Below are 27,742 nucleotides of genomic sequence, written 5' to 3' on the forward strand. Positions count from 1 at the left end.
AATTTTTCTTGTAAAATCTAATTTTTCCTCTTTAAAGTAAACAAAGTTCTGTGACATTCTTAGTGCTGAATCAATGTTTTTGTAATGACATAATAATTGATAATTTATATACATTTACTATAAATGCATTAAATTTTCATACATATTTCTTTAACTGAGTTCATTTGTCTATACCTAATATTGGAATGTTTATTTTCAATATGAATTGAAACTAAAATGTATAGCACTACTTCATTTTCATTTTTCCTATTGTTATATTAGGTGCGTGTGGGAAAGTGGGAAGAATTCGCCTCTGGGGTAGGGGAAAACTCCCTTGGCAGTGGCAACGCTGAGTTAAATAGTTGAGCTGCTAGTCCAATCCGAATCGTACCAGATAAAAAAACCCGTGTTCGAAAGTATACTGCGTAAGTTGCCAAATTGCTTTTAATTCCAATTGTTTAACGCTGAACCAGATACTTGATTGTCTGCATCTTTTTGAAGGTTAACATTCGAATGACGTTATCTTGGAGGTAGACGGATTGTTCGCTACAGTTGCAAAGGCCTGGCCTTTATTTTACCCTACGATTGGGGTAAGTAGGTATTTTTTTACCACTATTACGTTGGACTGTGATTATTCCAATGGCTCTACATGTGATCTGAACAATTGTGACAGTTTCGTTAAAAACGAGGCATTTTTTTCATTGACGAGCTACTCAGTCGTGATATGAAACTACTTCATTAAAACGACAAGAATGATACGAGGTCTTCAGAACACATCTGGTCTTAAAGCAATTGGAGCAACAACAGCCCTATTTCGTTTCTCAGTAAAGTGATGCAGTACTAGGCCTATCCTCTATTGGGATACTAGTATTATATCCAGTGGACATTTACCGTTTTGTTTATGGTGTTTACCGTTATTATTTTATGTTTTACGTACATCCTCAAGGGGCTGGTACTAAACACGGCGCCCATTTTGCACGTAAACGTGCTTACGGCCTAAATGACTTAGGGCCGAAACGACCCGAACTCACAGGTTCTGGGGTTGGGGACACAGAAACGAGGGCGAGACGGGGCTGCAGACACAGTAGCCTAACATTTCGCAACCTACCCTAACCTAACCCAACAGAGGGTTCTGTGCCCTTCCTATTATGTCAAAGAGAACCATTCTACCCTCAAGTGGCACTGGACAACGTGTGTCACGAGAGCCGAAACCATAACTTTTCAGAGTAATGTGTTATCTTAGGTCAAATGCTTTGAAAGAACATTGGCCTAGGTTAACCAACTACTGAACCCCTCTTGTATGATAACTACCAGTTGGTGACCGCCCTATAGTCCGAAGGCCCGATAGTCCGAAGGTCCGATAGTCCGAAAGTCAGAAGGCCCGATAGTCCGACGGACTGTAATCAGCCCCCCACCCCTCCATAGCTAATACGGCAAAATTGTAACCAGTAAACACCCATAAAAATACCAACCTACGACTATCGGACCTTCGGACCATCGGGCCTTCGGACTAACGGACTGTAATCCTACCAGTTAGCCTATGTGCAATATGGCTGCGCTGTGTATAGGCTAGTACCAGACCCCTTGGGGAAGAATATGGAAACTTGAAGAGAAGACATTAAATATAAACATACACAAAAGACTAAGTATTAGCTCCACACGCACTTTATGAAACGGTTCTGCAAATACGAGAGACATTAGGGAGCCAAATATTCAAGAAGGAACTGGCTAAGGAAATCTACTATAAAAGGAACCATACCAACCTAATGTACCCAAACCTAACCTAATTTAGAAGGTCGCGTTACTTAGCCGGTGGCTCAGGCCCCCAGTGAAGGAAACCACTTTTTACCTAAAGTTCCCCCTATAACACTGCACAATGGCAAAAATATAATCAGTTAATTACAGTCGAGTGAAAAAAATAACATTTAATTCTTGATAAGCAACCAAATACTACAGAAAAAGTAAATTTCCACGATAATGCTCAACATGGAGCCAATACTTAGTTCTACTAACAAATGCATTAAGATACAGCAGTAAATATCCTTGTCGGTGACTGGCGTGAATGAGGCATCATTAGTAGTCTTCAGTTTTACTGAAACTTCATGGCACTAGGCCTGTGGGATTACAGATAAAATTGCAGATAAATTTTTACTTTTAACCTTAATGATGTTCTGGAGTTGAAATTTTGCTTTAAGTGTTTCTGACTTTTATTTTGTTAGCATATGAGGTAGATGTCATGTATATCTTAGTTTAACCTGACCACTGAGCTGATTAACAGCTCTCCTAGGGCTGGCCCGAAGGATTAGATTTATTTTACGTGGCTAAGAACAAATTGGTTGCCTAGCAATGGGACCTACAGCTTATTGTGGAATCTGAACCACATTATAGCAAGAAATGAAATTCTATCACCAGAAATAAATTCCTCTTATTCTTCATTGGCCAGTCGGAGATTCGAACCCGCAGCCAGCAGAGTGCTAGCTGAGAATGGAACCCACTCACCCAACGAGGAACTGCAAATGAGGTAGAACTACAGAACATCTCGGCATAGGGTATTACCTTGGAAATTAACATTTTCTATATTTTGGTTGCTTATCAAAAATTTACAGTTGGTTTTTGGTGGTTGTCTGTAATTAACTTAAGAACTGATCCTGGAATGCTATCGCACATGCCCCGTGTTATAGGGGAACCTTTGGTAAAAAGTGGAGTTCCCTTCACCGAGTAACACCGCCTACTAGGTTAGGTTAGGTTAGGTTAGGGTAAGTTAGGTTAGTATAGTTCCTATTATAATAGGTTCCTTAGCCAGTCCTTTCATGAACATATGGTTCCCTAATGACCTGCACATGCGCCGAACCATTCCATAATAACAGCATGGCAGTCTGATCTTTCCACCATTGATTTCCCCCACCCAAAACCCCGCATTCCCACAGGGTCCCCAACCATCTTGGATAGAGTTGAGCTTAATAATAATTGACCGACAATGAAAAACACCACCTCCTTTATCAGCAACACTAAAAGTATGGGAGAAATCAGTTTCCAAGGTAGTAGTCCAGGTGGAGTTGTTCTTTAGTTTTACTGCAAATGGAGTAGTTTTAGAGATACTGGAAGCCTCCTTCCCACAGTATTCTAGTTTGTGGGAACCCTTATTAGGAAGAGTTGGCTTTTAGGTGGGTGACAACACAAAATGAATGAAATAGGAAGATGTATTTAACCAAACCTAACCTAGAGCACTGATCCTTACCTAGCTGACCTGACTTCCTCCCTCCCCTTCCCCAATGCACATCTTAACCTAATGTAGGGGACTGTAAATTGAAATAGTGTTGTGACCTAACCTATACATAATGTAATAGAACCTAAGGCACCAGGTCTTCACCTGGTTGAGGATCTCGCCCTTCTAGACCCCTTCACCTAACCTAACCTAGGGCACTGTAATTTCAAGTAAATAATAGGCTTATGCCCTAACCTAGGTTACCATATTCTTACTTACCTAGGATAGTGTGTGATGTCATTTTAAAAGCCTTTCATTAAACCTTTAATTAATCATAATGAGAAATTGTAGAAAAATCATGGAGGATGTTTTAATATATCTTTGTATTTCACACTTTTATATTTTTCCCACCTAAAAACCCTGGAAATGTGATGTATCGATAATATTAACTTTTAATGTCCTGCCAAAATGCAGCTGTTGATTTTAGCAATCCTTTTACTTCAGAATGCTGTGGCAGATAATGTTGGAGTGAGAGGTAGAGTTTTATGATGCCATCTTGTTCACAAATCAATTAGGAGACAAAAGAAATAAATTTTTGCCACGGTGTCTCTATTGTTATGAAATAACTTGTTAATGTTCTTGTGACACTTTTTGATTTTTCGAGGGAGTTTGTGCGTATATTGGCAGTGTAAGGGAAATTTGAGAATTGTGGGTACTTTTTACATCTAAAGTTATTGTGTTTGCAAAGCAGTGGAAAGATACATTGGTGATTGTGATTGAGAATGTAGTGAGGATGATTTTGATAGAAACACAGAACCTGAAAGTGATGAATTTGAAGTATTTGTAAGTGATATAGTTATGATGGTGATTGTGGGGTGAGTGGTCTGTTTGGGCATGTGCCTATCCACTGGAAGAAGTGGAATTTGGCACCAAATTTTCTTCAGGAAAATGCAGGACTTGTCAGTGTACCTGACAGAAATTCAGAACCTATAGACTATATTTTTTCCTAATGGGTGCTGTCATTGACAGTACTGCATAATGATGGAAGCAAATAAATATCCAGATAACAAAATCAGATTTGTGAGAATGATCAGTTTTGGAAATGCTGTGTGAGATGCTGTCACTAAATATTTTACTGCAGCTGAACTAACTACCAGTGATATTAGATTCATTTTTCCCCACCAATTTTTGAAGTAAATTTTCTTTCTGTGCATTTCTGAAAACACAGAAATGCACCATTGATAAGCATGTTTTGTTGACTCAAAATTAAAAAAAAAAATTTCTATTTGGTATTTGTAACTTTTTTTCTTACAAAGCAAAAGGTCTTTATATAAGCAACTTACCAAGTAATTACTTAATTACAGATAAGATTCTACTTGTTGGCAGGTAGAATTTTGAAATTTGCAGTCGCTCTACTTTTGTTTTGGCTAGACGACTAACCTCGCCCAATTTCGGGGTAAGAGAGGAACTGGCTCGGCTAGAGCTCAGTATGTCTCTGCCGGCTGTTGGCTGTACAACAGTGATTAGCAGCAGCGGTTTTTTTAAATGATTTTGCTTCTCTGTTGGTTGTTTTTTACAACAATTGGTGAATTATTCTCTTTATGGTAGCCTTTTCGGCATAATTAGATAGTGTCAGGTTATTTCAGACCGAATTTACCTATTCTTGACTGATTTTCTTACTGATCTTAGAAATCTAGGCTTTGTTGACTTTTTACTTGTTGGCGATGTCTGATTCTAGTTCCCAGAGTTTTAGGTATTGCAGCAAAGGCTGTATACTAGATTGACTAAAGCCTGTTATGACCCACATACACTTAGCACATCTTGTAGGGGTCAAATTTGTTCTCCAGACTTGATTCGCAATGAATGTGAACATTGAGATGTTAAAATGCGGAAAACTTTGAATACTGTAGTCATTTGTCAAAGTTAGAGATAAAAAGAGGAAAGCGGCTTCTAGAGCCATTAGTAAAAAAACATTAGCTAGTCAGGTTTCTGCTAAGTCTGTGACTGATAATGTTTCTGAATTTGTACCTTTTATTCCGCCTAATCCCAGTTCGCAGTCTGTTCCACCATCTCCTCTTCCCAGCTCCCTTACTCCCAATCCTGACCCCATTGCCAGCCTTGAGTTGAGAGTTAACCAGAAATTTGAATTATTAGTGAATATAATGGAACAGATAGGCACTTCAGTGGTAGTCCTTATGGACAAGTGCAGTGTCAGTGGGGGAGGTGGCTGTCTGTTTGCTGATTCTCCCAGGCAAAGGTCCCTGGCAAACTCCCCTAAACCTGGGAGGAGCCAAACTGGTAGGCCAAAAGTTGGTTGGGTCTGCCCACAGGCAGTCTCCCTCTTAGTCAGACCTGTTGTCGCTTCCCAGGTCACGACAGAGCGCCATTGGAAAGGCATCTCAATGGAAGTGAGCCGCCTTTCATCTAGCCTTTCTAGCTCTAGTGAATCCAGTCCCAGGCACCATTGGTGCTTTAAAGACGAATCTTGTTCCTTGAAAAGACGTGATAAGGATGTGCCTTATTCCCCCCCCCAGTGCCTGTGAAAAGGTTCAGAGAACCTTCTCAAGATAATCAACCATCATGCAGTTTTTGGGAGAGTCCTGAACGCTTCACTCAGGATCACCCGGAGTTAGAAGGACAGTCTTCGACAGTTAAACATGGACGCTCTCGCAAGCGCTCTTCTTCTTTCTCAAGGAACTCTGCTGAGCACCCATCCATTGCTCTGGAGCGTTCTCCTGATTTTAAGAAAGTGTCTGAGCGCCCATTGGGGCCCGATTGCCCAGCTCCTGTAACCGTAAACCTAGTTGCTGCTGAGCTCCCTCAAGCTTCCGAGCACCCGTTAGCACCGGAACACTCGGTGATCCCAAAGTCTTCAGCTACTTCTGTGATGTGGCTGTTGGTGCCAAAGTGCCCAGTGGCGCCAGAGCACCCAGTGGCACCAGAGTTCCCCTTGGCACCTGAACGTCTTTTGACAGGACGTTTGGTTCTTCCTGAGCGCCCTTCAGTGCATGAGCGCCAGTTAGCTCCTAAGTTCGTTTGGCCTTCCAAGCGCCCACTGTCGGCCGAGCCTCCTGGGGCGCCAGCGCTCCCTGGTGCCACTTTTAAACTCCTGACACCTCCTGTCATTGGGGTTTTGGATCCAGCCTCTGCTCAGCTGCCTCCTCATACTAAGTCTCAGGCCTTGGCACAACAAGCTTCTGCAGTAGCAGACCCTTCTGTTTTGTCTGTACAATGACAATTGGACAACATCTTGGGTATAATTAAGTCCCAAAGGAACTTCTGCAGCCTCATCGACTCTTCCTGCTGCATGGCCTTCACTTTGGCGAAGATAATGTTCTCATCGCCAGAGCTGGACCACTGGTTAAGAACCTCTTCAAGTATTCGAGGGCTTCAGTTTCCTAGACTGGTTGGTCGGAGACCTTGCCAAGAAAGTCAGAGACTACAAGGACTTGGATTGCGTCAGATTGGTTAGGAGTTCTGTCGTGTGCCAACAAAGCCATCAGGGATGGCTCTTCAGAACTTGCAGCCCTTTTCTCGTTGGGGGTGTTAAGAAGCGAGGACTTTGGTGCTCCCTCACCACTAGAGGAGTCACACAGTCTCAGAAGTCGGGCTATTATTTTCACCTGTAGATCCTCTTCACCTTTTCCCTAAGACAATAGTGAGGGAAATTGCTTCAGACCTCCAGAAGAAGTTCACCCAAGACCTCTTAGTGCAGTCCTCCGAACGCCCCAAGTTTTCATCGTCTTTTATGCCTACGATGTTCTCTCCCCTTCAACACCATCCCTTTCATGGAAGCAAGCACAGGTCACAACCCACATCCCACTCCAATGTCTGGTTCTCAGCCAGAGCCATCAAGAGGAGCTCTTCCAAGGCCTTGCCTAAGAAATGGAGAAGTCCTTCGTTCCCGAGTAGGAGCTAGACTTCTTCATTTTTGGGAGAAATGGAGTCACAGAGGGGCAGAACAGTGGAACATCAAGGTTCTAAAGGAGGACTACCCCATCCCCTTCATGGAGAACCCTCCTTTGGTCACTTCTCCCATCATCTTGACGGCTTACTCAAAAGGCTTAGAGAAGGATTTGGCCCTTTTAAAGGAGGTATGCCCCCTCCCAACAAGAGCCATAGAAGTACAGGACATCTGCACAGAGGGCTTCTACAATCATCTGTTTGTAGTCCCCAGATCATCGGGGGGTTGGAGACCACTCCTCGATGTAAGCGCCTTCAGTCTCTCTATAAGGAAGACAAAGATCAAGATGGAGATGAACCAGTCAGTCCTGTCATCCATTCACCTGGGCGATTGGGTGATAACGCTGGATATGCAGATGCTTCAGCCTCTCCAGAGCACATCAGGTGTTTACTTGTGTCCTCTCCCCTCTCGCAAAATGGCTTCATCTGATCGGCATCAACATCAGTCTTTACCTGGACGACTGGCTCCCTCGATTCCCTTCGAAGAAGTGCATGAAGGACTTGCAGACCATTCTTTGCCTTACTCAAGAACTAGGCATACTCATAAACCTCCAGAAGTCCCAGTTAGCCCCGACACAAGAGGTTCTCTTTTTGGGGATGATTCTCAGTTCTCAGACTTTTCGAGTTTTTCCATCCCCCAAGAGAATCGCCAACTGCCTCAAGATGATCCACAGTTTTCTTGCTCACTTATCTAACTCGGCCCATCAATGGATAGCCTACTGGGAACTCTAGCATCCATCGAGGTGTTTGTCAAACTGGGCAGACTCCATACGAGTCCTCCAACTCCACCTCAAAGCCAACTGGGGCAGGAAAACCGAACCATTGTGTTTCCCATAACTCAGGAAATCAAGTTGGACATCCAGTGGTGGCTGTCCAAAGGAAGACTTTTCACAGGGAAAGTCTTCATCCTCTGAGCCCCAACCCAGACTTTTTGTCAGATACCTCGAACCTAGGTTGGGGAGCCCTTCTGGGGAGTCAGGAAGTTTGTGGGACGTGGTTCCAAGAAAAACGGGACCTTCATATCAATGTCAAGGAGTTGAAGCCAGTTCATCGAGGGCTTCAGTGCTTCTCAACCATGATCTACAAGAAGATAGTGGTAGTCCATGCAGACAATACCACTGCACTGACATATATTGGGAAGCGAGGAGACATCCATTCCTTTTCTCTCTGCCAGGCAGCAAAAAATCTTCTTCTATGGGTAGACCAAAACTGAGTGACGCTGGTCACTTGATTTATTCATGGGAAACTGAACGTTCTGGCAGACGAACTAAGCCATCGGAAGCAGGTCCTTCCCACCTAGTGGACCTTGGATCCTCTGGTCTGTCTCAACCTTTGGAGATTATGGGCAAACCAACTTCAGACCTGTTTGCCACTTCAAGAAACCATCGACTTGCTCTCTTATGCCTTCCCGCCCTGGATCCCCTGGCATGGGCAACAGACGCCATGCTCCAAAACTGGTCTGGCCTGGATCTGTATGCCTTCCCACCCTTCAACATGGTAAGGGAAGTGCTGAACAAGTTCGTCTCGCACCACAACGTCTTGATGGCCCTTGTAGCTCTATTCTGGTCCATGAAGGAGTGGTTTCTGGACCTTCTATGGCTTTTGGTGGATTTCCTGAGGCTACACAAACAGCCTCACTTCAAGAGATACCACCAAAGGTTGTCTGCTTTTGCTCTGACAGGCTTCATACTGTCAGGAAGCTTGTCAGAGCAAAAGGTTTTTCAAGAGCAGCTGCAGAAGCTATTGCAAGTTGCAGACGCCAATGTTCTTGCGACGTCTACCAAGCAGAGCGGCCGTTTTTCGTAGATGGTGTCTCAGACATAACGTCTTGTCTTCTGAGACATCTTTGACACAAATAGCATATTTCCTCCTCTATCTGCAAACCTCTAGAAGTCTGTCATCTTCCACCAGTAAGGGGTATCGAGCTATGCCTAGCTCAGTTTTTAAGCATAGAGGTCTAGACCTGTCATCGAACTGGGATCTTAATGACCTCATCAAGTTATTTGACTTTTAAGCAGAAAAAAGCCAATTTAGTTTCCTTACTTGGAAGACACTCTTTCTCGTGGCTCTGGCTACTGCCAAGCGCATAAGTGAGCTGCAGGCTATTGATAAGAGGGTAGGCTTCTCCCAAGGGGAGACAGTGTGCTCTTTTACCCTAGGTTTCTCAGCTAAGAACGAGGACCCTTCCAAGCCTTGGCCTCGTTCCTTCCACCTTAAGAGTTTAAAAGAAGTCCTTGGCCCGGAGGAAGAAGGAAGGGTTCTTTGCCCAGTTAGAGCCCTAAGATATTATCTGCACAGGACCAAGAAGATCAGAGGGCCATCCAGCAACCTCTGGTGTTCTGTCAAGAATCCTTCTCGCCCCCTTTCTAAGAACGCACTGTCGTTCTTCCTAAGGGATCTGATTTCTGAGGTGCATTCTTGGATTCAGGAGGACATTTTGCCTTCTTTCAAAGTGAAAATGCATGAGGTCTGAGGAGTTGCTACCTCTCCTTCAGCCACAATATGTCCCTTTCATCCATTCTTCATTCAACCTTTTGGAGGTTCAAATCGATCTTCATGTCTCACTACATAAAGGAAGTGTTTAAGAATTGCAGTGCCTTGGAGCCATTATCAGTGGCTGGCATGATATTGGGGGAAGAAGCATAGGAAGCATTCTTTCTCTTTTATCTCTTCGCCTTGACGTAGGGTGTCAAGTTTTGGGGAGCCTGGGGGTACTTTGTACCTGGAGTGCTCACCATTCTTAGTAGATGGGTAGTGGGTTTTTGTCAGTGTAGGTGACAGTGTTGTCTGGTTATTCGTTATGTTGGTACTGCGCCCAGGGCAAGGGCATTGATGTATGTCTTGTCAGCGATCAGGCTTATCCTCCTCTACACTCTACAAGACTCCCACTTATGTAGAGGTGACCCAGTATTCGCCTGTAGTAGCTCCCTTACCAGGTAAGGAAATGACAAGCATTGTTTCAATGCTAGCAATACAGTACTTTCTATTTCAAAGTCATTACCATATCTTAATGTTTTTTGAGTAGAGTATGTCCATATATCCCTCCCCCTATCAATGTGGGATTCAGCTTTGTAATTACTTGATAAATTACTTATATGATAATTATATTTTCATAACAAAATTAAGTTTCATATATACTTACCAAGTAACTACAGAATTGGAACCCTCCATCTTCCCCTCTCTTGGACATATGAGCACAAATGGAATGAGGTTGTTTGCTAAGTTGTTTCCACTACCCCTGTAGTGGGCGGGGATTGTCACTTCCACTAAACTATCAAAGCACTACCACGATTTTGAAGTAAAAGCCTGCCGCCCAAGTTAGAAACTACTGTTATGAAAATATTTTTTGTCTTCTTTATAGGATAATATTGAGTTTGAAGTTTTTGAAAAATTATCTGTATACATTGGAAGTTATTGGACTTTGGAATGACATTTTACATTCCCAGGTTAACTCAGAGGTTACAGAAAAATAGGAAAAATAAAAAAATTATTACATTCGCTGATTTTGTCCTTGAATTATGTAGTAGTGTATTATCCAGATACAGCCCTGTTATCTTATTCATGTAACATTATAAAACTCAGCGAGAGAGATTTGATTTTATGTTTGAAGGAACACTAAAAATTTACAGTATTATTTATACCAAAAAGAAATGAAGATTGCCTCCCATTGTGTTGTTATATTCCACAACAGCTTTGACTTTATATTTCTTCATTTGTCAATTTCCACCATATCTGTGCTGTGAATGTAGACAATATTGACAGGTTTTTTTGTCTTCTATATATCATTGGTGTAACTGTTAAACTTTCTCAAAATCTCAAGCCTAATGTTTGCTGCTATTTTAATCGTCTAAATCCATTGTCTTCATAATTATTGTTAGCAGTTTTGTCATCCATTTGGACTGTCAAGGTTAAAGAGACAGGAAAAATAGGAATATTTAAATGTTGAGGCTTTGTCTTCTGAGTAGGGATGTGATTTTCTCTTCCAAAGCCTACTTGTGCTGTGTTCAGCCATTGAGAGACCTCATTCACAGTACAGTACTTTTGTTCCTTGATGAAGCATCTTGTCAGGTATCATAACCATGCTGTTCAGGACTCGGAGATCGGAATTGCACTCTTTTTCGCTAATTCCACAAAATTTTGGTACCATCAGCCAGAAAAGACATGAGTTTTTGCTTCCTTTCCTTGTTATCTTCAGTTGGTCTGGATGAAAGGTTTCTGTGCCTGGTGTGAACCATGTATGCTACCAAGTATGACCTGACCCCATATGTCACAGAGTGTTAGCACCTCTTGATTGTTTGGGAATTTAGAACACTTGCCTTTTTTTTTTGGCTTTGTGATGTATTAGATCAGCTTGCAACATTTCCAATAGTAGTCAGTCATACAGCTCAGGCAGAAATTGAAAAGTCAGAACCTTGGGTTCACTCTGGCATTTCAAGTAAGTTTTCAGTATGTGGGTGATGAGGGCAAGTGATTGTAACATAGACCACGTTCACTTCAGCCTGCATGAGGGACTTCACGCACAGGTTCCAAACTTTGCCTCTGGGACCTGTAGTGGCTGCTAAGCAGGTTCTGTAAGCACCCAGCTGCTTTTAAACAGAAAAGCATCTTGCTAAAGATATTTGAAGAGTGTAAGGCTGTGGCTGAGTTACTGACTAATTTGCCTCTATTCATTCTGCTTCTTACTCTCCCTGAGGGGTAGCATTTTGGCCAAGTGTGTACTTTACTAGGTGTAGGTATAGGTGGCTACAGGCAGTCCCCGCTTACTGGCATCATCAGTTAACGGCGTTTTGGTGTCGCGGTGCTTGGCCAGCAATGTCATTAACCAGAATTTCGGCACCAGTCTCCAGTTAACGTTGCTTCAGTATCTGGTTAATGGCGCTGATAAGTGGGGATTTTGGCACTGCTCTCCTGTTAACATCACTGTTAAGTGGGGCTTTTGGTGCCAGTATATGGTTAACAGTGCTGTTAAGTGGGTTTTCGTCGCTGTTATCACTGATTTTCGGTTAGTGGCTCTCAGCCGGGGATGGAACCCCTGCTGTTAACTAGGGACTGCCCGTACATGTACTCAGTTTAGCAACCAGTCCTATAGTTTGGTGGCTAAGATAGTACGATCTTTCTTCCCTTTTAACCAGGGGTTTGGAGCCAGTGGTAGAGGTGTAATGTGACCAAGATATAGCTGCCCTCCAACCGTTTAGGTAGCTCATCACTGGTTCTCTGATTTATTCCATACTTGATGAGGCTCTTGCCTCTCTGTCATCTTTATGCCAGACTGAATAGGTTACAGGAGTCATTGCATCCATGTGGTGTTTCAACTTCTATTTAGTGGACAGAGATGACCTTGAAACGTAAGGAATGAGTCTCCTATATAAAAGGTGGCACTATAATTTGTATTTCCATAAGAACAAATATACAGTTAAAATAATATGTATTTTTCTTAGGTATACAAACCAGAGCCTTTTATCGCAGTTCCCACCTCAGCCACACTTTGTTCCTGAGACAAAAGGAAAAAGTGCTTGTAGATGTCAGGTAAGTGAGGTTATTCCTCCTACTCAGCTCCCTTAGCCACCAGTTTACTACCTTGTAACCAAGTTTGATGACATTCTCCAGTTTTTACTGTAGGATACTCATATACATAAAAGTCTTGGGTTTGTATACATAGGAAAAATACAGATTGCTGTATTTTAAACTTTTATATAAGTAACTTACCCATAGCCATTACATATCTATTAGTTTCTTTTAACTGGCAGCTTAAAATTTTGAAATTGCAGGTCACGCTAATTTGTTTTGGTCGTGGCGACGTGCCAAGCCCACTTTCAGGTGTAAGAAAAGGGACAACATAGCAAAAAGCTTCAATTTGTTTCTGCCTGCTGTGGTTGAAGGACTGTGGTTGGCAGCAGCTTGAATTTTGAAATTGATACTTTTCTGGTTGTTTGCTCTATCTTCGATTGATGAAGTGTTTATTTTCGTAGCCTTTCGGCATAATTAAGATAGTGTTAGTGTTAGGCGAGTTTTGATCATTGGTTTTCGACTCTTTACCCCCTTTTTTCTTTTTTTTACTTGTATTAGAACTTTCCAGGATGTCTGACACTAGTTTTAGTATTAGGTACTGTAGCAAAGGCTGCAATACTAGATTTGACTGAAGAATCTTACGACTCTCACACTGTTTGTGTTCAATGTAGGGGACAAACATGTTCAGTGGGTATTCGTTGTGAAGAGTATAGTGACTGGGATGTAAAGAAGTGGAAGACGTTCGTCTTCAAATGAAGGAGCTACTGCATCAGGAGTTGTGCACCCAACACCTTCATCTGTACAGTCAGCACCAGCAACTAGCATCGAAGCTCCCAAACTCCCGTTTGTGGTTGAGCGCCCACTGGCGCCCATTCACCAACAAGTTTCGCTACTGGCTCCCATCTCCACATCGCCCCCCTGAGCACCCATTGGCACCCACTCCTCCACCGCTTCTTAGTAGTATCATCTCGGACATTGTTCCTCCTCCAGTTGACCCGATTCAGAGCAAACTGGATAATACTCTGTTTGCTTCAGAAGGCTCCTCCTACAGCTCAGACAACAGAGGACTTATCGCTTTCTCCTGTCTCTTCTGAGGAAGAGGTTGTTCCAGAGCAAGATGCTCCTTCGTCGGCATACTCTGCACTGTTAAGGTTCCTGCTAGCGACTTATCCAAGCTTCTTTTCACCGGCTGCATGGAGGACTTACAGAAGACTCTTCTTTTAACCCAGGAATTAGGAGTAATAATAAACTTCGAGAAATCATGGATGATTCCCACTTGGAAGATTCTTTATTTGGGAGTTCTGATAGACTTTCTGAGTTTTTGGGAATCTCTGTCACTCAAGAGAGTAGAAGACTGTCTGAGGAAAGTATACCTCTTCCTCTCGCTTCATTCTTGCTCCGCCACCCAGTGGATGAGTCTCTTGGGGACGATGGCTTCTCTGGAGCAATTCGTAAGACTGGGGAGACTTCACATGAGACCTCTCCAGTTCTATTTAAGAGCTTGCTGGGATCGGAAGGTGCATCAGGACCGTCACATCTCTCTGATAACCTCAGAAATAAAGGAGGATCTGCAGTGGTGGAGGTCTTCAGACAGACTTTCGGAAGGGAAGTCTCTCGTTCCGGTGAGCCCTGACCTAGACTTCTTTTCTGACGTGTCAGACCTAGGTTGGGGAGCACTCCTTGGGAACCTGGAAGTCTCAGGGAGGTGGTCTTCGGTGGAGAAAGGGCTTCGCATCAGCGTGAGAACATTGAAGGCGATACACCTAGGTCTGCAACATTTTGTGACACAGGTACACAAGACTATAGCGGTACATGCGGACAATACCACAGCCCTAAAAAAAAGTATATCTTAGTTTAACCAGACCACTGAGCTGATTAACCCTTTAACGCCGACTGGACGTATTTTATGTCGACAAAAGTTGTCTGTCGGGTGCCAAGTGGACGTAAAATACATCGACTACAAAAAGTTTTTTTAAATAATCGCAGAAAAATTTTAAATCACGTGCCTTGAGGGATGCTGGGAGTTCACGGATCACTGTTGTTTTGTTTACAAGCGTGACCCAGCTGCGCATGCACGAACTTCTTTCTTATCCCAAAAGGAAGCATCAGCTAACTCTGCTGAAAATCTCAGAAATTCTTTAGTCACTTTGTCGTAATTTTTGCACCATTTTCTATTAGCCTTTACATAAAGTTTTATATATGAAAATGTGTGCAATTTCATGTAGAATACAACAAAAAATAACACATGGCTGTAGCTTTTATCAATTTTGACATTTTCATATAAATCACGATAAGTGCCAAAATTTCAACCTTCGGTCAACTTTGATGTGACCGAAATGGTCGAAAAATGCAATTGTAAGCTAAAACTCTTACATTCTAGTAATATTCAATCATTTACCTTCATTTTGCAACAAACGAGAAGTCTCTAGCACAATATTTCGATTTATGGTGAATTTTTGAAAAAAACTTTTTCCTTACGTCTGCGCTAACACTGCTGAAAATCTTATAAGAGCCTGACACCGTCTCTTCCAAACGTGTGTGTTCGTGTGTTCGTCGTCCATCGGAGTGGACAAGACAACAAGAGCATGTCGTTTTCTTTCTCTGAAGGAACGCGATTTCAACCATACAATATTTCCGTCTGTTTCTCCCTAACCATTGTTGTCTTGATGTATGTACAATCACCACTACTTGCATTGCCATGCAAGCATTCTAATCATGTACTCATAATGTTCCAACGAATCTTCTGTATCAAACTGTGTGTATGTTTCTGTTTGTGAAGACGCCAAACGTCTCGCCACTCCGATGGACGACGAACACACACGTGTTTGGAAGAGACGGCGTCAGGCTCTTACAATCTCCGAAATTCTTTAGTCACTTTGTCGTAATTTTTGCACAGTTTTATATTAGCCTTTACATGAAGTTTTATATATGGAAATGTGTGCAATTTCATGTAGAATACAACAAAAATAACTCTTGGTTGTAGCTTTTATCAATTTTGACATATTTTCATATAAATCACGATAAGTGCCAAAATTTCAACCTTTGGTCAATTTTGACTCGACCGAAATGGTAAAAAATGTAATTGTATGCTAAAACTCTTACATTCTAGTAATATTCAATTATTTACCTTCATTTTGCAACAAACGAAAAGTCTCTAGCACAATATTTCGATTTATGGTGAATTTTTGAAAAAAAAACTTTTTCCATATGTCCGCGCGCGCTAACTCTGCTGAAAATCTCAGAAATTCTTTAGTCACTTTGTCGTAATTTTTGCATAATTTTATATTAGCCGTTACATAACGTTTTATATATGAAAATGTGCACAATTTCATGTAGAATACAACAAAAAATAACTCATGGTTGTAGCTTTTATCAGTTTTGAAATATTTTCATATAAATCACGATAAGTGCCGAAATTTCAACCTTCGGTCAACTTTGACTCTACCGAAATGGTCGAAAAATGCAATTGTAAGCTAAAACTCTTACATTCTAGTAATATTCAATAATTTACCTTCATTTTGCATCAAATGGGAAGTCTAGCACAATATTTCGATTTATGGTGAATTTTTGAAAAAAAACTTTTTTATGTCCGCTCGTTACGAATTCATGCATCATTTTGTGATAATATTTTCTCTGTGTTGCTTTGTTTGTTTTACAATTTGTTATATACCAAAATCATTGCAATTTAGTGTATAATACAACGAGAAAAAAAAAATAGCTCGTTAGCTTTAACCGTTTTGCTCACAGCGCGATTTGTATACAATTGTATATGAAATTTTTCTTTGTGCTGTCATATATTCCAATATTTATACAGTATATGATAATGATATTTTTTTTCATTTCTGATGGTTGCATACTAAACTTCAGGCAATGAGAAAAAAGGAGCCAAAAAAGAACTCTTATTCTTAAAAACTAAGCGTGCTGTGATTTTTTAAAAAAAAACTTTCTTTCCGCTTCAGCACTAACTCCCAAACCCCACCGGCATACGGCAGACACTTTTGTAAATAGAGGCTTGGCGTTTAAGGGTTAACAGCTCTTCTAGGGCTGGTCCGAAGGATTAGATTTATTTTACGTGGCTAAGAACCAGTTGGTTACCTAGCAACGGGACATACAGCTTATTGTGGAATCCGAACCACATTATAGCGAGAAATGAATTTCTATCACCAAAAATAAATTCCTCTTATTCTTCATTGCCATCAAACATCAAGGGGGGGAACCCACTCATTTTCACTCTGCGAGGTAGCGAGAGACCTGCTATGCAGGGCGGATTGGAACCAGACTCGATTAGTTACCTGGTTCATACAGGGCAAGTGCAATGTACTGGCGGACGAGTTGAGCCATCACAAGCAAATTCTACCCACGGAGTGGACACTAGATCTTCGCGTTTGTGCCAGCCTTTGGAAATAATGGGGTCAACCAAACATAGACCTGTTTGCAACTTTCAGGAGTTACCGCCTTCCTCTGTTCTGTTCCCCCTTTCCGGACCCTCTAGCTTGGGTGACGGATGCAATGATCCTGGACTGGTCCAACCTAGGTCTTTACGTTTTTCCTCCATTCGGGATGATTCAAGAAGTAGTAAGGAAGTTTCGCTCACACCACAATGAAAGGATGACTCCTGTGGCTCCTTACTGGCCGCAGAAGGAGTGGTTTCCGGACCTGATCGATCTCCTTGTAGACTTTCCGAGACTCCTTCCCGAGATTCCAAGTCTCAGACAACCCCACATCAGGAAGTTTCATTAAGGCCTATCCTCTCTGGCCTTAACAGCATTTCGACTGTCTATCGACTCGTCAGAGCGAAAGGATTTTCTAAATCGGTATCAGAGGCTATTGCCAAAAGTAGACTCACCTCCTCCAATAATGTCTACCAAGCTAAGTGGGCATGCTTTAGGAGTTGGTGTAGAAGAAACATCCCCACCACCTTTCAATGTGGAATCAGCTGAGTAATTGCTGGGTAAGTTACTTATTTAAAAATAACATTTCTATGATAAAATTAAGTTTTATATATACTTACCCAGTACTGTAGTTACGGATGAAGCCCACCCTCCTCCCCGCACATGGACTTTTTTTTTTACATAAACAAATTGTCGTGTTGGCGATGTTGTTCCTCTTTCGCACCCAGAAAGTGGGCGGGGTATAGTCACCTACACAAAACAAAAGAATCGCTACCATGGAATTCAGAATTCTAACTGCTGTTCGAGTAGAAACTCTTAGCTAAGTAATTACTGGGTAAGTATATATATAACTTAATTTTATCATAAAAATGTCTTTTTAATATAACATAAAAAAAAACTTTTATACAAACCCATTAAACAGTCTTTAGTACCCTCATCCCTTCCCTTCACCCTTGTAGATGTTGGTTTGCACATAAGAAAGAGATGTTGTTGGTATACAGTGGACTGCAGGCATGGCATGCTCTGGAGAACCTTTGTTCTTTCAACAGTGTATTGTAGCTGAGTTCATTGTACACAGAGTAAGGCTTAATATGATTAAATGGGCTTGTGTAATTTTCTTTCTCAAATGTATTATTTTATGGAATGAAAAATACTTTACTTTGAGATCCATGCCCCTACTATACTGATTAAACTTTGGGTGATAGTGTTCAGCTACACTGAATGAGTCTGTGTTTCCATCTCAAGGGGATAAGATTACTCTCACTTGGTAGCTACTGCAGGCTTAACTGTTATTTTTGATATGCAGGTTGTGCCTCCAAATACGTCACATTATAATAATGGTTTGTATAGTCTTGAGACATTGTAAATTGCTTAAAAGCTCTAAGACAAATTCAGAGTGAACTTTGTACAAAATTACAAAAGATATATATGTATACATTTTAGTTCTATGGCTTGTATTAGAGTACTTTTAATAATAAACTTTGAATTTTCAGATTCCCATGAAGTTGAGCATTTGAGGCAAGGTATAATTATGCAGCTTAATAATGGAGGAGAATCAGAAGAATGCGATGTACTCATTTTGGAAGAGAAGTCTACTGAAATTCTTGCCTCATCCTCAACAGTGAATCAAGATGGATTGGTAACACTTAAAAAAACTAATGCTAATGCAAAATTCAGGGATAAAACCAGTTTGAAAAGAAAAGCGAATAGTAGTGATGAAAAATCCATAAGTAAAAATAAATTCCCTAGAGACTCAAGGCATGTTGGTGTGGAATGTACAGATATTGCAAAAGAGAAAGTGAATGAAAATATTACGACAGCACTTTCTGCAAAGTCTTCATGTATGTGCTATGAGTGTGGAAAAGTGCTTGAGAGTAATGATCTTTTGAGAGTACATCTGTTAAATCATTCTAATAAAATAAGTAAATATAGAGATTTGGAAAAAGGAAGTATTCATAGAGATTTAGAAAATGGAAGTAATCATAGAGAGTTAGAAAATGGAAGTAGTCATAGAGGTTTAGAAAATGGAAGTAATCATAGAGATTTAGAAAATGTAGTTGCAGGTCCACAGACTTTAAGCCAGCAAGATCCTTGTTTTCCCCATAATTCAAACATGTCAATGTTAGTATCATCAGGTGGTGGTGCAAGATGCACAGTTTTGGGTGAGAATTTATATTTAAATCCATCGAAAAGTTCAGGTAATTTTATAGGCTTATTGGTGATGGGTAGTGGACAGCCGATTTTAGATCCAAAACATATAACTTTGAAAATTTCAGGTCCCATAGATTCACTGGCTTTTGCAAAGGGAAGTCAGACAAAGCATTCAAGTTCCAAAGAAGCAGAAAAATCCTATAAATGTGAAACTTGTGGTAAGGTATTCAAATTACATGGCAATTTTAAGCGACACATTGAAAAGGTGCACGGGCAGCAGGGATTTAAAAGCAAGTATAATTCATCTGGCAGTGAAATAAGTGAAAATGCATCAGAATGTGCAAGAAACTTAGTCAGTAGCCAAGTAGATTGTGGACAAGTCATATCAAACGTTCAAAGAGAAGAGGCAGCAAGAAATAAGTCGAGTCATTTACTTAGCAATTTTACAAAGGTTGTAAGTGGTACAGTAGAAAAATCCACTGAAAAAGTAGCCTTCGGAAATAATATGGACTGCAGTAATATGAACACTAGGCCCATTACTATCTTACAAAATTCTTCAACTGCCTCCTCTGGAAATGTTTCCGAAACAACAAATTGGCTTTCACCTGTTCAGGACAATAATTCAGGGAGCCCTTATTCCTGTCCAATCTGTTTCAAGAAACTTTCTAAAGGCTATGTCAAAATTCACTTGAGGTTACATCAAGATAGGCCATACTCTTGTGAATTGTGTAAAAAGTCATATGTAACTCAAACCAGATTGAATCGCCACATTAAAAGGGCCCACATGCCTAAAGATAAGAGTTTAGATGAGTCATCTATTACAAATGCACAGAAAGTGGGTATAGCTATGGAAGTTTTTGAAAATAAAAGGGATGAGTGTAATGTGCAAGTAGATGACAGTAATGTATGCCCAGAAATTGACCGTCTGGTTGGAAATGAACAAAGGGAGAATGTTATGCAAGTAGATGAGAGCAATGTATGCCCAAAAACTGATGTTAGTCTGGTTGGAAATGAACAAAGGGAGAATGCTGACTCGAGAACAGTAGAGAAATCTAACAAGGATTTGGGTAATACAGCTGTTGAATACAAGGAAAATATGAGACTAGACTCTGTGAAAGGAAAAAATTGTTCTCAGGCAGGGTCATTTCTTGGAAAAAGTAATTCATTGAATAATGCCAATTCTTGTAATGTTCCTGAGAGATGCAGTGATGTAGAAGTATTAAATTCTTTGGACTCGGATGTTATTGTTGTAGAAACAGTTCAGACAAAGAATGTGCAAAATGATAAAATAAGAGAAAATGGGGAAAAAGAATTTAGAACATTACCACAAACCTCTGTCGCCCATATAGTAACTATAGATTGATATTGCTATTGAGAACACAAAATTGTTTATACAGTATTGTACAATAATTTGTATCATAGAGGTAGTGTAAACATATTGGTGCATATAATTCAATGTGCAGCACAGAGGTAATGTAAACATTTCCGTGCATATAATTTACAGTTAACAAATTACGATCTTTTTATCCAAGAGTGTTGATTTCTCTTAATTGCAGCTTATATGAGCAAGCATAGCATAAAATGCAAGTCGAGTTTGGTTTCCCTTTAGTGACCTAACCTTAATCTGCAAGATTTGCAAGGTTTTTCTTTCATTTTTGCCGGTAGCATAATTTATCTTGCAGGATCTGCTTCACAAAAAATTGCCAATTTTACCTCCTTAGCATTAAATGGAGCATTAGTGTACAGTATTTACATCATGTTTAAAGCTGTAATCCATAGGCTGCATTCCACTTTTGATTTATCATTCTCCTCCTAAATTTTGGTCTAACTCCATTCTCATTACTGTAGCATTTCATCAAACAGTTATATTGTTACAGACTGTGTGTTGGACACAAAAAAAAAAAAGTTGTGACAGCATTATTTTCAAATAGAAGGCCTTAACAAAGATCACCTCCTGGCCTTACAAAGATCACCTCCTTTTCTCACCTTATGATGTTGCATGAAGACTCCCTCAATTCTGCCTGGAACCTGTGGAAAGATCTGTTGGTGCTGATGGTTGTGAGTACAGTAGGCAGTTTGGACCTGGTGTATAGGTGTAGGTTGGTTACCTATCTCCCATTAAAATATAGTACAATACATAGACACATTATCCTCAGTCCTTTGGTTCATAAAGGAGGGAACTTCTTGGGCTGTTGGCCTTCAGTGCTTCTCTAAAAGTACTGGTACTATCCTGCTTTGTTCTCACTAGTGAACCATCTTGCTCCCCTGGTGTAAAGTATCGAAGACAGCTTAGGAAAGCCCCACTGCATTCAATCCAGGCCCTCTGTTTAGGGATAAACATCATCATAATATGAGTCCTGGAGGAAAAATCCACTAGTCCCATGTGAATAACACACTTGCTTAATTTATTATGAGGATCAGGTGTTAAAGTTTTGGAGAAAATTTCAGAAATATTGGCAATCCCTTCCCTATCAGAATTTGTTGATGGTAGAAAAGAAATACCTTTAGTCTGCAAAAACCTTGTTGACAGTGTCTCAAACAGACAATAGGTTTTTATACTAAAGGATTTACAAGAGTAGTATTTCTGTCCCAGTTGAAGACTTCACTGTCAGTAATGTGAAGAATGAATGTGGGCACATCAACCTGGTCTGTCCAGGATATATTAGAGGTGTCACTACAGTGAAGCTTGATGTTGTTGACATCTCGCTCACAAGTACTGTGCCTTGGTCATTTTTTATTGGTTATGCTTACTAACCTCAACCCCTTTGGGGGCGGGGGGGGTTTAGTGCCGTCAGTGCACCTGATGTGGTGCAATGTAGGCATTACTTAAGGTTCTTTGCAGCGTCCCTTTGGCCCCTAGCTGCAACCTCTCGCTCCTCTTTTACTGTACTGCCGTTCATATTCTCCCCTCCATCTTAATGTCCACCCTCTCCTAACAATTGATTCATAGTGCAACTGCGAGGTTTTCTTCCTGTTACACCTTTCAAACTTTTTCACTGTTGATTTCCGTTTCAGCACTGAATGGCCTTAGTTGCCCCAGTGCTTGGCATGTATTCCTTAAAATCCATAAATCAGTCGATCACTAACCTCAGGTTCTCCATCAACCACAGGGAGCTGTATGGGGGATGCTGTTCTTTGCAGCGTCACCTAGTCTCTAGCTATATTGCTTTGTGGCATTTATTTAACATCAGTTCCCTTTGGTAAGTACTCACCTAGCTGTCCAGCTTACATTTCATTTATTACATTTCATTTAAGAACATATCCTTTGCTTAACCCCTATGAGAGTAGAAACTGGATTCCATCTCATAAAACTATTTCATAATAATAATAATTTCATGGATAGATAGCTCCAAGATATAACTGGTGATTCAGTAATTCACTGTCAGGCTAAGAGCAAGATAATCATCCATTCACAGAGTGGCTGCAAACATGACTGATTCAGGTACAGTACAGTACTATTTTTTTTTTTTTCTCTGGTGTCGTCCAAATGAGTGTTGCACAGATATGGCCGTCCAAGTTAATACTTAGAAGAACTTCATTCTCGCTCTACTGTATAATGCTTAGGCAGATTAACTTGCCAGGTTTGGCATTTTTGCCAGCTTCAGAAATAGGGCCAGATCAGTGTTAGTATCTACTCTTGTGCAATCTTACACCCTTAGTGTGCTTAGTAACATGACTTGATTAAGGCTCAGTACAGTACTATACATTTTCTACCAGAGACTTCATCCCAGTAGGGGTACTGCTTGTGATCAGTCCCCTTTCTACCTAAGTAGATGTTCAGCTTTAGTAAGGCAAGTCTACTTTCATTCAAGCTTAGAGAAGCTTTATGGAAAAAAAAAGCTTTGTTGAGGTAAACCTTTGCATTACATCATTTTCCTGTTGACTTGCCCTTCTGATTAGGGTCAGACCTGCCCACAGGAGAGTGAAACATATTCTGAGTGGGAGAGGTGAGTAAATTGGTGAATATCTCACATTGAAGGTCTCTAATTCCCTCTGTAATTATAATTGCTCCCCTCCAGGAACCTTCGAAAGCACTGACTTGGGTGCAGTGGAAAGATTTAACCTGTTGTCTGAGGAAATACCAAGTTATATAAATGAAATGGAAAATTACGACTTAATTAAATTATGGCTGAGTAGGTTACCATAGAATCATGACATGTATGGTTCTTTGATACTTTATAACCATCTTGATAACTGTTAAGTGTGTCTTATAGGAAAGGTAGCAACTTCCATGGTGATTATTAAGTCATAATCATCATATACTGTATATATTAAGTTGAATAATTTTTTTATATGGAATTATGCATTTACTGATAATGAAAATTATTGGGGTAGCTATGCTTTAGTGATATCACTTTTACAGTTAACTAGTATGAAATTTTGGACTTGATCCCCTAATGCAACCCGGTGATTGACAGGGTCTGAAAGAAACTGTTTGTGCAGTTACACTGTAGGGTGTGTTTATTTAGTGATTTGACCTGAAAATGTCCAAAAATATTGTTAACTAGAAGTTTATTTTTCTATGCCACAGGCTTTTCAGTGCACGCCATAATATCATTCCATTTTGTGGGATTTACATAGTTTAGTAAGTGTCAGATTTGCTCATTTTCAAATTGTTACTGCCACAACGTTGTCAAATGCCACAAGGCATTTTTTGGGTTGATATAAGATGAACACTGTAGAGGTGAATTTTATTCTGCTATTGTATGAAGATTTTCAGCAAGTTAAAACAGAAGGGAACATGAGACACTTCTTTTTGTTGTTTATTATTACTGTCAATAAAGCCTATTGGGAATGACGTTTGAGAATATCTTAAGGTTAAAATTCTTGCCCCGTTCCTTTTGAAATTTTAACTTACCTTTTAGAAATTCCTACTTGGAACAAAAGCACCAGTCTGAGTAAAGATATGGTTTGGCTGTTGTATGAACACATTTCCTTTATTTTATGAAGTGTATTCATTCAACAGGCTCCTGTTCTCACTAAATATTTGTTTACTGTACTTAATAGAAGTGGCTTTTTTCTCTCCCAAAGAGTGGTTTTACTGTAACTGAAAAATAAAAAAAAAAATGTACAAGACTTGAGAGGTATTCTACAGTAATTTTTTGTGTATGTATGGTGTTGGAAGATTTCTGTATGTTAGAAATGGTTTCTATGCTGTGTATTCTGTAATTTTGTATTTTGGATAGGTTTTGTGAAATAAATAATTATGTATAGCATTGTATTTCCTTTACTTTTTTGTTCACATTGTCTGCCTTGAGGTTATTTTTAATAGAAGATATTCTTTTCCACTTGTGGAATTGATATTTTAGTTAATTTACAATAACATGCACTTTGAAGGGTGCTTGACATGTTTGTGTTATTGCACCTTTATAAAGTCTATATCCATCTTCAAAACAATTTTTTTGTGCGCTCAGTTGTCATATAAGAAAACTTATAATAGCACTGTTTGTCATCATAATGTAATCCTGGGTTCTAAAAATTTAGCAGATTCCAAGAAAATAGCAACGGTGGTTATGATCAACACGCCAGTTCATCTGGTAATATTTTGAATCCACTCCTCCCTTATTGATATGGTTAGGCTAACCTCACCAAAAATTGGCTCTAGTTTTCAAAAATTTGGGTAGCCTAACATTGTTTACTAGATTGACCTACAAAAACTCTTTTTGTTGTTTTTGTAGTTGATTTTTTTTTTTTTTTTTTACAATCCATAATGGTATTGTAAAGATCATGTGTGTCTTTAATAGCAATCCCTATCACTCAAGCCAAGGCTAACCTGTAAACTCCAGGCCTCCTAAGACTTGTAGGGGTTTACTCTGAACAAATTGCTGTCTGCCTCCTTCAGTGCACTCGACAATCTTTTGCAAATCAAACTTGACTTGAGAAGGCTCAATATATTCTTATCAGTAATACACCTTTACGTGCATTTCAAAGTAGGTCTTTGTTCAGTTTTATAGAAAATAAAAAATAAAGGCTCTAAGTTTATAAGAAATTGTACTAAAAGAACGACAATAGTTTTTGAGTTAATTTGCAGTGTTGCAAGTTTCTCAATATTTTTGTTAACTTATATTTAGATACTTAAAATTATGGGCCGTCGTTGGCTGAGTGGATTTTGGAATGATGCTATCAGGCAGTCTTGAATACTTGTACCTTTGGAAAAAGAAGGTCCAAAGTCACAGAGGGTATTAAAGCATACTGTCCTTTGTTTGGTAACTGAAATTGACTGAAGTACTTTTGAGTGACATGTACTGTACTTTATTCTAAAGAAGGTATGTGAAGAGAAGCATGGTCTACTAGCAACTGCCTCACGTGGTGCACTTTTGGCATTACTTAGAGGTGTTTGCAGCATCCCTTTTCTCTAGCTGCACTTTTTACTTCTCCCCACTCCATTCTTACTGTCCAATCTCTCTGACCCCCTTTTTTCACTGTCTTAAGCATTGAATGGCCAAAAGTGCCCTAGTGCCTGGCTTGGCAGCCAAAATTTCTTAAAATGGAGAAAAAAATGGGGTATAAGGTGTGAAATGTTACATACACAGAAGTGAAACAGTTCTATCTAAAATTGTTACATCATAAATCTGTTTCTTTACAATTGCCCGACATTCCATAGAAGAAGAAAATTTTTCTATGTGTTTGACTATGTAATTGGTTTCCACAGAACCCTAAGTCCTAGCTGTTAGGGTTAGTCATTCTTTGTGCATCGCTTCCAAGAACAGGCAGTTTTGCCTCTAGAGATTTTGGGTTCTCTACAGTCAGTTCTGTTGCAATTACCATTCTTTCATGCACCTTGCTGAATTTTTGTATAGTATTGTTTAGATAATAACTAGTTACGTACAATATTTCACTTTGTGGTTTTTGTTTTCGCCAGTCATGGACAGTTGGATGGTACAACAAATGCCTAACTTCATCTTCACCAGCATATGGCAGACTTCCTCCTCTGGGACAACCCACCTCCTCCTTCCGAGAATTTGAAGAGATGCAATGTTGGCTAAATTCCTAGATAGAGGGTGCCTTCACTCTTAGGTATGACACTGATTTGTCTCTCAGAACATCTTTCCTGCCACCTACAAGACACCTATAAGCATACACTACAGAAACAAGCATGAAGACCACCTAGATTGTCCTACTCTAATCAAATCTATTTAGGTCAAAGATGTTGATCCTTACCACTGCCGACAACTTCCAGAAGCACTAAACAAAAAGTTGCAACCCACCATGAACAAGAAAAACGAAATTCTCATACTGACCGCCATCACTTACAGAAGTACAGTACAGTACTCACTTTCCCACCAAACACAAACAAGTGTGATGAAGGAATTCTCATTCACACCCTTTTGATGCATCCATACTTTCTCAGGTAATGTCTGCCAAGAACTGGTTTGACCAAAAACACCAGCAGCTAATGAAAAATAAGACACATCCAACATCCAGGCCCTCCTTACCAGGGACTACAGTACCTCCCAAGAACTGGGTTGCACAGCAATGCCAACAGCCAATGAAAATTAAGATGGCTACCATGTTGTTTCCATCTTGCAACAGAATTTTGTAACTATCCATCTGTAATTAAGTATTAGCTGGAGATGAGTAAAAGCCAGCGCTCAAAACACCCTGTGTACGATTAAATGAGTTTGGACATCACATCTTTAACCTGCCTTACAATGAGGAGAAGATTATTTAGCAAGTCAAAAAGATGTACTCAATGCAAATGAAATAGCAATGTCATTCAATACCACTGGTTTATGAGAGGGCCTTCTACCTAAACACCACTTATTCTTGTCATTGTATGCCAGCCAAATTCCTGTCAACAAAAGTGGACCCCCAAAGATCACCCTTCTTATCCTTGCCACAGTTTGTGATAAGATGGATGCCCCGGTGCCTGGATACCTCAGGTTAAACAAGGGAGATGAAAGTATAATTGGTAATCAGGAACACGAATTGCAAAATGGCAGTTAAATCACTGAAGAATTGGTGGGTATTTGACGATTGTCTCCAAGCCCATAAGCTTCCCTCGGCCACGGCACACCCACAAGAATCGAATAACTTCTCCCTTTCTTTGGACCTCTTGCTGCAGCAATGATATGGAGGCACCAAGTACTCCTTTTGACCCCACCTTCAAATGCTGGGTAGTACTCTACTCCTTGTGACAAGAGACGCAAGGTTACTATATAATAGCAGCCAGACCTGAAACCCGATGACTGGATAGAAAAGAAAACCTTCATTCTGCTGTACCAAGTGACAGAGTTGAGTTTAATCGAAGGAATTCAACATGTCTGCTCACCCTCATTGATCTCATCACCACAATCACCAGAAGCATCACCCTTTAAATAGTGGGCATTCAGTGGCACAACAATGGCTCCCACCTTGCCACTTGGCAACAAACTGTCGTCCCATCTGCTACCATACTGTCATCTCTTTAATGAGACCCTCATGGAGCTCTGCATCGTGACAAAGCACCCCCTGAATCGCCAAAAGCCCATTCAAGGTCCCTCTTGATGTTTATTATGCTTAGAGAGAATGTGAAGTACACTAAACCCTTTTTACTTAACATAGG

General features: G+C 40.3%; 1 protein-coding gene across 5 annotated transcripts; it reads left to right on the plus strand.

Moving 5' to 3' along the window:
• The first annotated feature begins 251 nt into the window (after window positions 1-251).
• On the plus strand, window positions 252-24,410 carry LOC136849143 (zinc finger protein 91-like). 5 transcript variants are annotated; one of them, XM_067122208.1, is made up of 2 exons: window positions 252-404; window positions 18,540-24,410. In XM_067122208.1, the coding sequence occupies exon 2, from the start codon at window positions 18,578-18,580 to the stop codon at window positions 20,558-20,560; it is 1,983 nt and encodes a 660-aa protein (XP_066978309.1). In that variant the 5' UTR covers window positions 252-404; window positions 18,540-18,577; the 3' UTR covers window positions 20,561-24,410. The 5 variants fall into 5 exon arrangements, with proteins under 5 accessions (XP_066978309.1, XP_066978308.1, XP_066978312.1 ...); XM_067122207.1 differs by having other exon boundaries at window positions 288-569; XM_067122211.1 differs by lacking the exon at window positions 252-404 and adding an exon at window positions 418-573.
• Window positions 24,411-27,742: the final 3,332 nt, after the last annotated feature.

Source organism: Macrobrachium rosenbergii, chromosome 20 (assembly GCF_040412425.1).
Source record: "Macrobrachium rosenbergii isolate ZJJX-2024 chromosome 20, ASM4041242v1, whole genome shotgun sequence".
Lineage (NCBI taxonomy): Eukaryota > Metazoa > Arthropoda > Malacostraca > Decapoda > Palaemonidae > Macrobrachium > Macrobrachium rosenbergii.

What these genes read in the sequence shown, in the direction of transcription:
- LOC136849143 (XM_067122206.1), top strand. Translation starts at nt 2,957, where the DNA reads ATGAAAAACACCACCTCCTTTATCAGCAACACTAAAAGTATGGGAGAA. An exon ending in GGGAGAAATCAGTTTCCAAG is followed by an intron (nt 3,018 to 18,539) that starts GTAGTAGTCCAG and finishes TTGAATTTTCAG; the next exon opens with ATTCCCATGAAGTTGAGCAT.